The sequence below is a fragment of the Nelumbo lutea genome, chromosome 7 (assembly GCF_056320005.1).
Source record: "Nelumbo lutea isolate HS-2025 chromosome 7, American lotus-T2T, whole genome shotgun sequence".
Lineage (NCBI taxonomy): Eukaryota > Viridiplantae > Streptophyta > Magnoliopsida > Proteales > Nelumbonaceae > Nelumbo > Nelumbo lutea.
Genome location: NC_142690.1, coordinates 14,167,369 through 14,184,746, shown reverse-complemented (window position 1 = coordinate 14,184,746; position 17,378 = coordinate 14,167,369). Strand labels below are relative to the sequence as shown.

The 17,378-nt window shown below is 37.5% G+C and overlaps 1 protein-coding gene across 5 annotated transcripts in view; it reads right to left on the bottom strand.

Moving 5' to 3' along the window:
- Nucleotides 1-17,378, bottom strand: part of LOC148845230 (protein SABRE-like) — a 124,766-nt gene that overhangs the window by 90,703 nt on the left and 16,685 nt on the right. For 3 of the 5 annotated variants that reach the window (XM_088955582.1, XM_088955583.1, XM_088955585.1), the window contains 4 exons: nt 12,108-12,330; nt 4,081-4,246; nt 3,899-3,976; nt 2,265-2,531 (listed from right to left, as the gene is read on the bottom strand). In XM_088955582.1, coding sequence (XP_088811708.1) covers nt 2,265-2,531; nt 3,899-3,976; nt 4,081-4,246; nt 12,108-12,268 — 672 coding nt within the window. In that variant the 5' untranslated portion in view covers nt 12,269-12,330. Of the gene's footprint in view, nt 1-2,264; nt 2,532-3,898; nt 3,977-4,080; nt 4,252-12,107; nt 12,331-17,378 lie in introns of all 5 variants that reach the window. The other 2 variants (XM_088955581.1, XM_088955580.1) reach the window with 1 other exon arrangement.

Sequence of the window (17,378 nt, the reverse complement as noted above, 5' to 3'; positions counted from 1 at the left end):
AACTCCAGATTCGGAAGATACAGTTCTAGGTATTCCTCTTGAGCCTGTTATGTTTTCTAATGATAACGTTTCTGTCCCTAACACCATTGTTGTAGCTGATCCCATTGACCTTGATCTTCCCATTGCACTTCGTAAGGGGAAGAGAAAGTATACAGTCCACTACATTTCTCACCATCTTTCCTATAGTGCCTTATCACCCTCCTACCATTCTTTTCTTTCTTCCCTAGATTCTGTGTCTATACCCAGGAATGTTACTGAGGCTCTCTCCAAATCTGATTGGAAAACAACCATGCAAGATGAGACGGATGCTTTGGTCAAAAACCAAACTTGGAAAATAGTTGATCCCCCCCAAGAAAAGGAGACAGTTGGATGTTGATGGGTATTCACAGTGAAGTATAAGGTCGATGGCAAGATAGAGAGGTACAAGGCAAGGTTGGTAGCAAAAGGGTATACTCAAACTTATGGTGTTGATTATCTGGAAACCTTTGCACCAGTAGCTAAGATGAGTTCGGTTCGTATTCTTTTATTTCTAGTAGCCACCTATTCATGGCCCTTGTTCCGGCTTGATGTCAAAAATGCTTTCCTCAATGGTGACTTACAAGAAGAGGTATATATGGACATTCCAGTAGGCTTTTATGATAATGTTGGTAAAGGAAAGGTGTGCAGATTCAGAAAATCTCTGTATGGACCGAAACAGTCACCTAGGGCTTGGTTTGACAGGTTCAAAGGGGCACTCATCTGTTTTGGATACATACAGACACAGTCTGATCACACCCTCTTTGTGAAGAGGAGAGATGCTTTGGTGTCAATTCTGATTGTGTATGTGGATGATATAGTGGTGACAGAAAATGATCTGGAGGAGATTGATGATCTCAAAAAATCATTGCAGCAAGAATTTGAGATCAAAGATCTTGTTGAGCTCAAATATTTCTTATGGATTGAAGTTGCAAGATCCAAGCATGGGATCTTCATTTCACAGAGAAAGTATGTACTTGACCTACTGCGGGAGATTGGGAAGCTGGGGACCAGACCAGCAGACACTCCTATTGATCCAAATCACTGAATTAATGGTGTAGATGGTGAATTGGTAAAGGATGTGGGGAGATATCAAAGAATGGTGGGCCGACTACTGTATTTGTGTATGACACGACTAGATATTTCTTATGTTGTTAGTGTTGTGAGTTAGTACATGCATGCACCTCGGGTTCAGCACTGAGAAGCTATTGAGAGAATACTTGCATATCTGAAAAAGCACCTTGGCAGAGGCATTCCTTTCTCAAATCATGATAGTATGAAGCTAGAATCCTATACATATGCAGACTAGGCAGGATGCTTAGATGACAGGAGGTCTACATCAGGAGTGTGTACCTTTGTAGGTGGAAATTTGATCTCCTAAAGAGTAAAAAACAAGCGGTTGTGGCAAGGTCAAGTGCAGAGGCTGAGTATAGATCCATGGCTCATGGTGTCTCAGAACTTCTTTGGGTTAGATCTCTTTTGAGTGAGATTGGGGTGAAAGCAGAGGAACCTATGATGTTATACTGTGACAATCAAGCTGCAATCAATATTGCCCACAATCCAATTCAGCATGATAGGACAAAACACATTGAAGTTGATAGACACTTTATAAGAGAAAGGGTAACAACCGGAGAAGTTTGTTTGCCTTATGTCTCTTCAAAGTTGCAGCTGGCTGATGCCCTCACTGAAGGGGTGGAAAGGAACAAGCTTGAACATGATCTATGCAAGTTGGGAATGTGTGACATTTACTCCCAACTTGAGGGGGAGTGTTGAAGATTAATTAGTTTTATGATATTTTTCTGAGTAGATGTTTTATGTTAGTTGTTAGATAGGAGGTGGGGACCACAGTAGTTATGTGAGTCCAAATTTTATTATGTTTTTTGAGTGTTATATATGCTGTTTTATGTTTTGCCACCCTATAAGGGCATAGTTGTCTTTGTACTGTTCTATTATTTTAGTATAAATAATAAGTGAAGGGGGTGGCCAGATTATTGCTCTCTTTTCTTTCAACTTCTCTTCTTCTCCTTCTCTCTTCCTTCTCTTTTCAAGAAACTACTATCTTTCATATTTTTTAATTCAGCAGATTTCTACTGTTTTCATAACCAAGAAAAAGGATTAGGGAAACAATGCAGATTATTCCCTCGAAAAAGAAAGAAAGAAAGAAAGAAAGAAAGAAAGGCTGAGAATCAAAAAATCTCTTCAATGTAACTAAGCAAACAATATTGCAATCACCAAAGTACAGAACTTACATAGTATAAGGGTGAACCACTGATGCTATAAAGCACAATAGTTATCTCTGGGGCTGAAACTTTACAAGTCCACAAGATTGCCTTTGTTTCAGTGGCCTTGGTTTCTGTTGTCTGTGGCTTCTCAAGTTTAGAGTTTTCATCACGAAGTACCATTTTTTTCTTTTCTGACAAGTGAAGACGCATCCATGGAATTAATCTACTTGTGATGATGTTGCACTTAGCACCACCAAGCTTGATATCAACTTCAGCTCTAATAGATGTTTCCAGCTGGAAGGAAAGAGATTATGTAAATTTTCTAGATATAGATCCAGATGTCAACATACGTACAAGATTTTTCTTTGAGGACCAGGGTTGGGGGAGGGGGGAATACAGAGATAAGTATATAATACTATCAGGGGATTGTACAAAAATATGTGAAACAACAAGCTAACAAATAGTTACATATTTAAAGCAGTCACACTTGCACAGAACAATACCACCATATCATTAATGATAAAATATTTAAAACTAGAAATAAATCTCCTCTCAGGTATGAATTTTGGTTTGGGGAAAAGACCAAACCACAAGAGATGGAATGAAACAACAGGTAACAGAGCTAATATCATTGGAGATTTTCATAGTAGAGGAGAAGGTGTGCTCTCTGATGATTTTTAATGGATGATCAATTTTTCACAGGACCCAGTTATTTTGACATTATATCAGAGTAGGTAGAGCCTTGGCCTCCAGAGTGAACAGCTCATTCATCTGGATCTCTATGTCAGCTAACTCTCTGGAGTCTGGAAGCTAGGTTGGCTAGGGGATGTGTTAGGACTGAGTTACATTTGGTTATTATAGTGATAGACTGATCCATGTGTGTATTTCTTTTCTTTTCTTTTCTTTTCTTTTCTTTTTCTGTTACTGTAATTCTTGTTCTTGTACCTTCCCTGCCCTTTTCATTTGGGTGCCTTTTCATTGTAGCTCTTCCTTTTCTTCATAAAACTTTAATATATTCATTCAACAAAAGAACAATACTGTGAAACACATGATATGGCAGAGAGGTGATAAAACAGAAAAACATGTATCCAGATAGCTGCCAATATCTGTTAAATAATTGAAAGAACAAATGGATTCGGACTTTAAAGCTACAGCACCTCTCACGGAATAAAATGCCAAAACAGCGAACATCTTCTGTGCACATGGATTATGTAAAGGTGATCCTCTAGATGGCCTACCTATCTCATCCACTTTGAGAAATGATGTGACTAGTACTAACCATTGTTCAGTTAAGGAATGGTCTGTGATTTCTCTGCTCATTTCCCCATTCAATTTCAACTCAATACACACCATTTAGAACTTTTCGTGGAAAAATAGCCTTTGGAAGCTGAAATCTTTTAAATCTAGAATTGTTCAGATATAAGTGTATAGTTTGGATACAAGGGAGGGACTGCAAACCCTCTCTCGTACACATTATGCTGGCACATATTATCTAGATTTATTCACTCTCATGCTCATACATATTCATGGTAATCAACATGAATTGATTTATACAAAGATCTATTGCTAGTTTGCTACTACAGTCAAGATATTAGACCACAACCAAATGAAGCAGATAACCCCGTATTGATACTCTACTAATTGCATGACTGAAGGATTACCTGTACTGGAACATAAACAGAAAAAACCACAGCAAATTTCAGTATCTCCAAGATAGAGGTCCCACTTTCCCTGAGAATCTGAAATTTCAATTGAGCGATAAGTAAAATTGACAAAAAAACCTTCATTGTAACTTATATGCAGAAATAACCAGAAGAAATTCTAAGAATAAGAAATTGGATACATGAAGTTCACTGAAACCCATTTGAACTTCAAAATGCGTGCTCTCCCCCATATCTTCATTGGACTGTGATTTGTTGCTTCTCAGGTAAATTCCCATTATGTTATTCTCAACAACAAGATCTTGCCCACGGTGCACAAATCTCAGATCCAGTTTTGGTAAGTTCAAGCTAACCTTCCAGAGAAAAATACTTCTTTTTGTTAATTAATTGCTTAAACAAGGTCAAAAAATTCAGATAATTGTATCATTGTTAACTTGACAATCAGTAAAACCTTCAAATCTTAATGGAGTACAGTGTATAAAACAAGGAAATTTGAGTAATTTTCTGATGACTTAAAGCAGAGATAAAATTACTGTTACAATGTATCTTTTAAAAATTTAGAAGTAGAACATTTAAAGTATAGAAATGGAATTTCAATCAATTTTTTACTAGAAACCAAGTAAATTTAGTAAGAGTAATACTAGTCATACTTGGTCAAACCTGTGGCATCATATGGAGGCCAGCGCATTATCAATTTTAATTTTAAACACTAAGCCCCTTTTGATGTAACATACTAATGGTGGTCAGGGCAACCATATTCATGTACAGTTTTACTAGTTAGTGTGGATAATCTTGCTTATTTATTATAATCCTCATCATCATCATCATAAAAGCCTCGTCTCAACTATATGGGATTGGCTATATGAATCCTGTTTAGCCATTTCTGTTCTGTTCAGTGCTATATCCATTGTTCAACTATGGGCTGCTTATTTATTAGAACATGTCAAGAATATGTAGAAGTGAAAGGGATATAATTTCTTCTACATAAAAGTTACAAAGTGAGAAAAGATGTACAAAAAATACAACACCAATGCTTCACATATCATCCAATCTGTCAAAATCCATTTCCTCGTGTCTTATATTCTAAGCAAATTTTCAGATTCCCCCACCTCATAAATTTTTATCTGTTTGTACAGCTGAGAACATTGACAGGTAGGGGAATCTAACACAATACAAGGAGGGTACTGTATCATAGGTGAGAGGTTTGGCAAATAAGATCAGAAAACAAATAAAAACTTGTGAGGTGGGGTAAAGTAAAGATTGTTCTATATTCTTTAAGCACCAACCCCAGTCCAAGATGTATGGAAAACACCCCTACATTTCTGAGGTAGTGATATCACAGAACCAATACATATTCTTTTATACTTTGTTTTCAAATACACCAAATGAGAGCAAACATTGAAATTTTCTAAATACTTGACCTCCCAACAGAATTTGAACAAAACATACGGTATGAGTCATGAAACTTTGAGATATGGTTATGGAGCAAAAGATACAAAATAAAACATCCACGTCAGGAAAGTAGCTTGGCTTCATCCCCAGAGATGACTATCATGGAAGGTACAGCTTTTCATAGGTGATTGATAGAAAAGTTTAAAGAGAAGAGAGATCATATTATTCATTTTGTAGGTTTACATACTAGTTTCCTTTTATTATTTTCTCATTTGTCAGGGTTCAATAAACATACATGTTGGTTTATGCTGTCTTGAGCCCTTCAAAACCTAAACTGATATGCAAGGAAGAACTAAAAATCTTTGTCCAATCAACACATTCCACCCTTCCTTTCCTCTTTTCCTAGGACGAAAGAAGGGGCTCATCCCCTATATTTTCTGAATTTTCTTTTCTTTCTTCCTTTTTTTCTAACGAATATGTTAATTTTCAATGTTCTACAATTTCCATTACCTTAATTTGATAATCCAAGACAGTGGAAATATTTTAGAGGATGTCTACTATACAACTAAAACTAGGTGAATGAAATGGAAAGGTGCATCCAAAGTGTTGTGTGATTGGATAGTGGCAAACAGGTTAAAAGTAACTAAGATGCCAAGGCCATCAGTGCTGTATACACGGAAACTGGAACAAGCTTCAGAATCTTACACAAGTATGAGTTGTCAGACTTGAGGAGCCTAAGAAGATAAGATTCAGGGATTCGGCTGCTACACTTAGTTTTCAGTTACACTTTTAATGATAAATTTTTATGGTATATAAATAATGAGATAATTGTTGAAAAATAAAAATACTAAACCTAGATGCAAAAATCAGTGCAAGCAACAATAAGCAAATAGAGCAATTATACTAAATTATCATGCATTACATATCTACCATTCATGTCCAAATTTCCCCCTAAAAGTTTGAGGTTTTTAGTCACATATTACAGATATGACAAAAAGAAGACTGCCCTTGAGTGCTAGTCGATGTCAGTCTCCAGACACATCCAACATGGGTCCAGCGCCCATTTTGAAGTGAAAGTGTAACATAGAAAGAAACATGTCAAAAAAATAAGTAGATCAAAAATGTCCTGATGGATGAAAGGAAAAGATGGAAAGGATTAAATTACAAATGAGTGTATTCATAGGAATATAGGAGTAGAGGTAATAGGTGATAAAATGAGAGAAAGTAGACTAAGAAGTTTTTTTTTTTTTTTTTTTTGCTAGTGATTAAAACTGTATTGAAGAAAATAAAAATAAATATGAAATCTTTTCAGACATTGCAACCCAAGAAAAACCTTTGCCACTCCCAGATAGACAAAATGTATGTTAACCCCTATAAAAACAAAAAATAAATACATATTACTGAAAAGTGAAAACTTGTAATTCAATAACTTGGCCTCTTACATGTCAAACTGTAAAGCATCCTGTCAGCCAACGTACACACTAGATCAAAATAAACGCTATTCACCAATAAGTCTCTTAAGAACGCCTAGGAAGGTTATCTCTTACCCCTTCTGATTCTACTGCTACCTCTAATGCTTCCAGTGGAAGCTCTAGTGGTTTAGGTAGCTCAAACTATTTTGTGTGAAAAAACTAGATAAATAGAAAACAAAGGTTAGGTCCTTATCCAATCTACCCTCCCAATACCTCAGATAGCTAGGACCAACATTGGGTAATGGACTTTTTTTTTTTGAAAAAGGTACATGGTATCATTAAAGGGGCAATCCAGGATTATCTGGAGTAGGTGGTGTTTTTAGAAACCATAAGGTAGATATCTTAACAATATATTCAGGTATCATTGGTCAAGGAGATTTGATCAAGGCATAGCTATTTGCATTGTTGCAAGGACTAAAGCTAGGAAGAACACTCAATTATAGGAACTTCATTGTTGAAGAGAACTCAAGGATAATCATTGGATGGATGCAGAATAACAGTCTAGGACCTTGATGCCATAGGCATATATTAAAGAAAATAAACAATTAGCAAGGGAGCTGACAGCCACTTTGACATGGATAGATAGATCGATGAATTCCATTGTGGATGGACTAACAACACAAGAGGTCAATAGGGATCGACTATATTGGGGTTTCACTCATAAGGAAATACAATATTAAATATAAAAGAAAAAAAGGAATAAAGGAAAAAGGGACAAAAGGGATAGGGAGATTATCTTCTGTAGCATATGGGGCATAAAGAATCTGTCTCTTGCCATAGCTTTTCTGAATATGTCCGCCAATTGAAGGTTAGAAGAAACAGGAGGAAGTGAGATGTGGTATGTAGTAAGGAGATCCCAAATAAAGTGACAGTGTACTTCAATATTCTTCGCCCTCTCATGGAAGACTAGATTAAGATTAGAAGTAATCTTGGTTGTGCTGAGATCGTTAGCCAATGAGAGGACAGTATATGATTCATCAATATAGAGAAGGTGAGACATATCGAAGTAGACGTTCAAAAACTAGGGAAGATGGATGAGAGAATGCGTCTATTGGAAGCAAGCCTAGTAGGAAGGTTTGTTGGGTAGATTTAGAAGTCAAAAAGGTGGAATTCTGGGCGGTGTTAGAATGGGGGAAAGAGAAATTGATGGGAGTAAGGAAGCTGAATGGAGATTTATTTCTGTTCATGCTCCATAGCAAGGAGTTGGAAAAGCTCATTCTAAGCCAGGAACTGGCAAAGGAGAGAGAGATTGACCTTCGCTTAGACTGGTGATTTCCGGCGGAAGGGGCTCTGTCAAGACTGAGAAAGAAGAGAGCTGTTTGGATTGACATGGTTGGAATTCCTTTACACGCATGGAGCTTAGAAACCTTTGAGGTGATAGGAAACCACCATGGAGATTTCTTGAAGTTTGACGACAAAAAGAGATCTTGGGACAGGCTGGACCTGGCAAGGATATTGGTGGCAGTGGAGGAAATTGCAGACACCCCAAATATCATGAACTTGAAATTTGCAGGTGAACTATACGAGCTAAGGGTGCTGACGGAGGGAGAAGATTTCATGTTTCTCAGTCGGAGAGGTAATGGCAACCCAACTAAAGTTGATTGGGGGAAGGAAAAGGATCAACACTCTCAACCGGAGCAAGGGAAGGAGGCAGGGGAGGGGGAGTCGAACTGACAGCTGAGAGAGGAAGAGAAAGGGGAAGATGAATCGTCAAAGGGTAAGATGGAGAGCTCTCTTTGGGAAAAGGCAAATGCATCTGACATGGAAAAGGGAGTTATGAGGGGGTGGGTAAATGAAAGGGCAGAACAAGTTCAAGGAGAAATTGGAGAAAACTCTGAAAGGAAGGCGTTAGGGAGGTATTATTAAGTGGGGTCCATAGTAATGCAAGAAACTCAAAGAAAACACACTCCACGAGCTTAGGTGTGCAAAAAAGGAAGGTCTTGATTGGAAAAAAGAAGTTCAAGTCCGCAAGATTCAAAGGCTCGAAGAGAAAAGCGGGGAGGGATGAGTGAGTTTGGGTAATTACAAAGTTCGGGAAGGACGGGAAAGTAACGAAATAAGTCAAAAGAGGGAAAAGGAAGAAAAAAAAGTTTGGCTCTTTTGTGCAAAGCAAAGAATCAGGGGATTTATGGGAGGAGGTTTCAGACCAAAGAGAGGTTGAGGAAAGCCTCGAAATCCCAAAGAAGTTGAACACGAGTCGGCAGGAACAGGAGTTGAACTCGACACATTCAGCCGAAAGTGAGCAATTTAGAGATGATGGTTGTTTAGTTGCTGGGAATTCACAAAAGAATAGAGGAGTGATAGTAGAGAAACAGTTAGAGGCTACAAGCCAGCCCGAATATGTCGTTGAAATGACCATTTCAGAAGATGTAAGTTCCATTGACCCCTCTCTTCGTAGTTCTATTCTCTCAAGGAAAGAAGAAGGTGCAGTTGGAAGGAAGAAAGATCAGGCTGGTGATAAACGAGGAAGTGAGAAGAAGAGGAAGCGGCAGGGGGAGACAGAGGACAGTATTTTGCAAAATAAGGTTTATAATAGGAGGAGGATCTCGGGGTTAGGCCAGAGGAGTGAGGCAGAAGGAGCTGTTAGCAGAGACGGGGTTTGAAACAGTAAGTTCAGGAGAGGTAGTTGAAGAAAAGGAAGCAGAGGGGGGGCCTGAGAAAGGAAGGGATAAGTTAATTGAAAGAAGGAAGTTGGAGCTGAGTAAGATAGTTGACCCAGAGGTTACAGTAGGGAAATCTCTAGGGCTAGTTTTCTGGGGGAGAAGGTTTCGCCAGAATTGCTTTTGAACAATTTGAAAAAAAAAAGAAGGGAGAAGCAAAAAAGAAAACCACAGCAGAAGAGTGATTGCAATGTTTGGAATCGTAGCCAAGTCGAGAGAGGGGGGGGGGGGGGGGGGGAGGTCCAAGTCAAAGCAGAATAGTGATTGCGATGTTTCGAAATGAAGCCAAGTTGAGAGAAGGGGGAGGAAAACCAAGCCACAGTAGAAGAGTGTTTATTGTGTTTTGAAATGAAACCAAGTTGAGAGGGAGGGGAGGACCAATTCTAAGCAGAAGGGTGACTGCAATGTTTTGTAATGTAGCCAAGTTGAGAGGAGGGATGAGGAGGAATCTGTTGAGTTGGAATGTTTGAAAGGTTAGGGGGTTAAGGGAGAGAAATCGGTGGTAGAGGAGAAGGATTGAGATGAGAAAGATGATCTGTTTGAAGAACATGGTTAAGATGCAGTGTTCGGGGGCTTTACTTTGTTCCCTCTTATTTTTGTGCTCTTGTTCTTGTTTTTTCTGTATGTTGATCGGGTGTTATCTTAATACCTGGAAGGCACTTGTATTTGACCTGGTCTTTTATTTTTAATAAAATTTTCATTTTTTTTCTCTATCATTCTTCTTTCTTTCTGGTCTTCCTATCTGGAGAAGAGGGTTTCATGGGTCCTACCACTTGATGGTTGAGTTGAAAACATGAGAGCTGATAAGAAGAAAACCTGTCTGGTTGAGGCTAGGCACCATCATTTCTTGATTTTCCTCACTTTCTTTTGTTGAGAGGAAGCTGATAACTTGGAACAGCCATCAACCCTCACCCACTATAGCAAGAGTTTGGAAGATTTTCTCTCAACATTTGTCAATATTGTAGTTGGAATATTGAATTTCCTAGAAGCAAAGGATTTCTAGGCAGTTTGGAATGCTGGTTTTTTAGTGCCCCATAACCCTTCAATCCTAGAAGTTTTTATCTCAATATATCAATGGTTTTGTGTGTGTGTGTGTGTGTGTGTGTTGTGTGTGTGTTTAGAGCTATGTAATTTCATCTCTGAAGAAATGGAATTCTAACTTCCTTGGTCAGGGTGAAACCTAAGATGGATATTGGTTTTGAAATAAGATTCCTGACCTCTTGTTTTGGGGATTGTGGTGATTAGAGATTCGGTATGGCTTCTTTTATGCTCTTAAGCTCGGTGTAGGGAATATGAAAATATTATCCTTGATTTGGATTGCTTTTACTCGTGTCAAAACACCCTTTAACTATTTTTATTATGTCATATTTTGTAAGGATTTTTTTAGGTTTGTTTGCTCTTGAATCTTTTTAAGTATATATGAATAACAAAATTGAATTGGGATTATTTCTGATTATTTTTATCAAACCAAATTCGAATTCATTTTTTATATCCATCTGATATCAAACCGAATCCAGATTATTAGGTATTCTTTGTCAAATCAAATTCAGATATTCCACTATCCAAATTTGATTTGACCCTTTTGCAACCCTATCTGAAACAGGCCTAACTGAGACCACTGCAATCAATTTAGATTTAGAGTGCAGACCTTCAAAGTGATTAAAAGAACATTAGTTCATGAGGCCTGGCTGGGTCAACCAACAAAATAGAACACAACTGAGGTCCATCTCACACTTTTTAGAACTAACATTTAAAACCTTTTCAACAGTGACCTCACTTGGGATCTCTATACAGATTGTGCTAATACATTTAATAGATTAATCTACTCAGAACAACTTTGAGAGGAGCCTAAATAAAATGCAATAGCATCCCCCTTTATCTAAGTCCCTTTTAACTTTAATAATCAATTAGACAAAATCTCATAAGGTTACAATAACTTCAACACTTCTTAGGTCTTCATCAAAAGGAATTTGGATATAATCCTATAGCAACTCCAAATCAGGCTGAACAGTCTAAATTTCCTAGAACCTATGACTACAGGTTCTCTTTTTTCTAGAGTAAGGACCCAAAATTCCTTAAAAATAAGAGCTATGAATTTGAAATTTATACTTTTGTTCATTATTCCCCTAGAATGAAATTATTCAGGAATTTCCACTTAGTGCAGTTTAATCTTTAACAAACATTTCTCGCTGGACTTCATGATGAAGCAAGTCCAGCCTAGTGTTTTATCCATACCCTACATGTCAACTATGGATGACAGTTTTTGATAAGTTGAGCTTGTTTTTTTGTTTTAAGACCCATTCTATTTTACACATTTTACTTTATTTCATTAATAAATAATTTTATATTTATCAATAAAAATAAAATCTGAAATTCAGGTCCATCCATCCATTAAAAGAAAGGCTACCACTAGTTCCCTGCTAAATCTTTGAGGTTAGACTCCACAGCGACATGGTCCATATCTCAAAGGGTGGGAAGATTTACTTAATTCAAAAGGTACAAACATAAAGGATTATAATTCAAGAAATGATCAAATAGAAATTTAGAAATTATATCAACAACTAAATCATAATAACAGAACTGCTGAAAGGCAAGATTCAAGAACTTAAGCCATAAGGTCAACATGGCTGGAAGGACAAGCAGTATACACTATCTCATCTTAGTTTGACATAAAGGTCCACTAACCTTTTCTGGAAACACAATAGTGTGCTTTTTAAGTGACAAAAGTGCTTTTTGTTTCTTTTGTGAATCTTTATCTGGTCCAGAGTCCACAATAGGTTCTCCAATTGTATCTTCCTGAAGAAAGGTTTCTGATGGAGTCTTTTTTCTGAGAAGCAAGTCCTCATTTAGGTTCACAATGACTTCTCTAATTGTAATATCCATATTCTTGGTAATGAAACCAGCATCCCTGTTGCCAAAATAAGTAAATAAAGCATTATTAGTTCACAGACAAATCAATGTTATGAAGACTGTTGCAAAATATAAATACAAAAAGTTTTCTACAAATAAACCATTTATTTTTGTTTGATTAATAACATAAAACTTCATTAGACTATAGAGAGTTTTTGAAACACAATACAAAGACAATAAACAGAGAAAATTATAGCCCAAAAGTGTACTAAAACCCATTCTTCTTCGAAAACTATTCCGCATTACCAATCCCTTACATGTACATCAAATCCCAAAATGAAACCACCCCTCAAGGAATAGAATTCCCCCAATATATCTCCCGTTCTGAACTTTCACCTAGCAAAACTATCAGCCGATGAATTAGCAGATCTCCTTATCCAAATGAATGAGCTTTTCACTCTAGAGCAAGTGCTCATGCTTCTCTAATGGAATATCTCATTTTCCAAGGTCTTCTTCACATTTCAGCCAGCTAATAAACCACCTTAAAGTAACCTTACACTTCTACTCCTATGCCTGAATTTCCTAGATTTCAAATTCAGCACCCATCAAAATTCAGTTTCATTGCTCCTTGGGAAGGAGAACTCCATTCCTGCAATTTAACCTATCTTCTTGAATGTGGATATCCCATGCCTTTGATTTATTGATAGAGTCAAATTGGACCGACTTTGTTAAGTTTTGCGAACATGTGGTTCATACATCAATCCTTTTTTTCTGGTAGAAAACTGTTAAGCATTGTTATATCATGAAAACAATGAAATATATAAAAGATCCCAGGCATCCCCCACTACAGGCTGGCAATCCTCCACCGATCCCAAAGAGTTCCCAGATCTTTGAAGCCAAGAAAAGTTTTGCATTTAATTCCCTTGCCAACTGACTTATCTCCCTCATAGTATTTTGGTATTGTCATCATCCTAAACTATAACCTTTCATCCATCCAACCACCATCTTTGAATCACCTTCCACCAATACAATTCGTAAGCTTAGTTATCTACCCACTTAAACCATGGAAAACTGCTAGCACTTCAGTTCTTGTGGAGAGTCTCCACACCCCACCAACCCCAAAACCCATGAGTGGTGGACTAAATCTCTGGAAGGTGAATGTATGGGCTTCAAATTTTGTAGGAAACTGCAACTAAGATGAAAGTATGGAAAGAAATTTGGCAATGTAAATGGGATAAAACAATAATCAAAGCACAAATTCAGGAATTAGACACAATATTGAGGTTGACAGAACTTCAAATGAAATGAATATGAAAAGGATAGAAGATAGCACTTGAAAGAGCAATATGATTTGATCATTAAGGAGAGGAGATATGTTCAAAGTAGAAACCAAGATGAAAATGCAAATATATTAAAAAGGGAGATGCCAGAACCACATCTTTTCACTCCTTGTCATAGCTGAAATAGAAAGAATTTCTATTTAGACTAGTAATAGATGATGTTGAATTAACAATTTAACATCACCAGATGAAATTGAAATAGATCCAATTAACCATTTAAAAAATAAAACCTTGCTAGGAATAGAATGCGCCCCCCACCCCAAGAATGCATGTTGAAGGCTGGGAATCATTCAAATGTCAGCATACCCAGTATCAAATATGGAAAGGCCTTTCAGAAAGAGGGAATTCAGAGCCATCTTCCAGATGGACAGAAATAAATCCTTTAGGTCAGATGGTATTTCAATAGGATTTTATCAAGAAGATCGGGAGATCATCAAGATTGATTTATTAAGGGCTTTTGATAGATTTCACTTAAAGAGAATAGTGAATACTGGTACGAATACAACCTTCATAACACTAGTTCCTAATAAATTAGAATTGTGTCACCCAAGGAACTTTGATAAGCTTGACAATAGCTTCTATAACATAACATAAAAGACCGGCTAATTGCATCACTGTTGCATTATCTAAACAAAGGGTATCTAGGAATAAGTTTTTTCTGGCTCAGCTTTAACGTTTTATTTTGGGGAGAGAGTAAATTTTTATGCTCTTTTGAATATTTTGTATACTTGTACGTATTTGTTTACATAATTAATAAAATTGATGGTTACTTATCAAAGAAAAACATAAAAAGTTCTGTCTATGAGTTTAAGAAAGGTTTTTAACTGTCTCATATCCCCCCTCCCCCCCCCCCTCAAGGAGCTTTTGTACAAGAGAGACAAATTATAAAACAGATTAGTATAGCCAACATATGTTCCATGAGATGGTAATGACTAGCAACAATGGATTTGTATGTAAATCATATTTAGAAAATGCCTATGATAGAGTTGGTTGGTCATTCTTAGATTGGGTGCTTCAAAATTTTGGCTTTGGAAATAAATGGAGATCTTGGATTAGGTGCTCTATTAAGAAAACATACTACTCTATCTTGGTTAATGATTCCTAGTTAAGTGTGGTCTCTGACAAGGAGATCCCCCCTCACCCTTACTATTCATGCCTCTGGCAGATGTATTCAGTAGATGCATTAAAATCAGATATGGTAGGGTTAATTAGGGGTTTAAAGTAGGCTTGGAGAAAATACCTGCCTCCGACCTCCAATTTTCTGATGGCATCAAGATTTTGTGCCAAGATTGGGGTGAGTAAGGAGAAGTAAATCCTTTGGCCTCGATACAATGTTTTAAGAGAATCTTAAATTTGAAAATTGACAAAGGCAATTTGGCAAGATTAAACCTAGAGAATGAAACCATGGAAAAATACTCTGCTATCCTAGGTTGTTCAACCTTTTTAGCCAATAAATTATTTGTGGTTACCTTTAGGAAGAAGCACTAGATCATTATATTTCTAGGGCGCCAAAATTGAGAGAGACACTAAAAGATCAGCCTCTTGGAAGAGAAATCATATCTCCTAGGGAGATGGGATTTCAATTATAAAATCAAGTTTTCAACCTCCTGATGTGTTTTTATCCTCAATTTCAAAGTGCCCATAAAGGTGATTAAGACCCTGAAAAATTATGAGGAATTTCCTTTAGGAACTAGGGGACTGAAAAGAAAAGGATAGTTTAATCAATTGAAGGATAGGGTGCAAAATTAAAGAATAAAGTAGGCTTTGGATGGGTAGATTAGCTTTGAAAAATACTTCTTTGTTGGTCAAATGACTCTGGAGATTTCCTGTCAATTCTGATAAGTAGTGGCACTTGTTAATCAGAAGTATCCATGGTCTTCATACCAATGGATAGGATGCAAACCTGGTAGCTAGAACTACTTTAGCTTCACCTTGGAAATTCATCCACTCCATCCCTGACATTTTTTTAACAGTTCAACAGATAATACCCAAGGAACGGTAATATGATAAGATTCTAGAAGGATCTCTTGTGAGGAGAGACTCCTTTGATGCATAGGTTCCATAGATTGTGCTGTGTCTTCATACAAAATCTCACTTTAAACTGGTTTATATCTTCCTACAATGCATAGGTTCCAAAAACTGGTTTATATTTTGAACTCCATAGAGGGCTTAGAGATAATGAGGCCTTAGAGGCCAGGTCATGCAGCTCTTGGTAGGGTCTGTTTGGTTGAATAATGTCTTTTTTATTTTTCTGATTATTGTACTTCACTTACAGAGGGCACAAGGGTCTTTTCCCCTTTTATTTTAGTCGCCCTATATATACTAATAGAAGCTGGCACCGCCAGCACTGTTCCATTGCCAATCTCTTCTCTTCTCTTCTCTTCTCCCTTCTCTCTTCTTCTCTTCTCTTCTCTTCTCCCTTCTCTCTTCTACTTCTCTTCTCTTCTCTTTCTCTTATTTCTGGCTGGTCACACTGTCAAGATGGTATCAGAGCGGGAATACTGACTGAGAGAACAGATTGAACAAGCTTCCTTCCTTTTCCAACTTGCTGAATCTGGGCGGAACAGAGATCTGAATCGGGGATGAAGAAAACAGATCTACAACTGGTACAGTCCTCCCTTTTTTCTCTTCCTTACCCTCCTTGGTCGTGTACCAAGTGAAAAAACCAAATGAATCTGGGCTGCTGAATGCTGTCAGGCCTTTGTGAGGTTTATACTTCTTGTTTTTTGGGATCGTGTGATCCTGTTCCTGTGTTAAGGTGACTGTAGGTCAAGGATGACCTGTTATCTCAATTTTTTGGCTTGATTATAAGTGTTAACGATCTCTCCTGCAGATTAATGTTCTTAGACATTCTGAAAGGCTGGTAGGTTGGGACTGTTAAACCATACAGGTCTGAAATCTGCCGAATCTTGCCTTTTTTGTCCAGAAATTGGTACTGTTTGTGCTCAGACTGTTTTCAAACCCAAGTGTGTGGGTGTGGATTGAGTACGTGTGTGGAGCAATTTTGTTTTTGGAGTAAGGAAGGATCCTAAGTCCGGTGTTTGGCACTGATTGTAAGTTTTGACCATGTCATCGGAGAATTCTGCTACTTCGGGGGTTTCAGGAAACCATAATGGACTGAATGGGGGAATGGATATGAGTTTCCCCATGGCTGTAATCCCCTTCGATGGACTAAACTACCTTGAGTGGTCTAGGGGAATAAAACTCTACATTACAGCTAGGGGAAAAATAAGATACATTAATGGGAAAGTGAAGGAACCGAAGGGTAGAAGTGCTGAATATGATAGGTGGAACCAAGAAAATAGTATGGTTATGTCATGGCTTTTGGTTTCCATGTTGCCACAAGTAAGAAAGACATTCATGTGGGCTAAAACAGCTTGTGAAATATGGGAACAAGCGAAGTCTACTTATTCAGAGCAAAGACACTATGCCAAGATATACCAACTGCAAACTGAGTCCTCTACTTGCAAGCAGAGGGAGAGGAGTCTCTCAGTGTACTATTCAGATCTGACATCAATCTGGAAAGAACAGGATCACTATCAGAATGTAAATTGGAAGTGTGATGAAGATGCAAAGGCATACAAGTCACTTGTCTCTCAGCAATGTGTATTTGCTTTTCTCTTGGGGTTGAACCCTTCATATGAGTCCATGAGAGTACAGATTTTGGTAAGTGAAGACTTGCCATCAGTTCAAGAGGTTTATGCCCTAGTCCAATCAGAAGAGAGTAGAAGAAGTGTGATGAATTGTGCAGAGGGGGAGCCAGTTG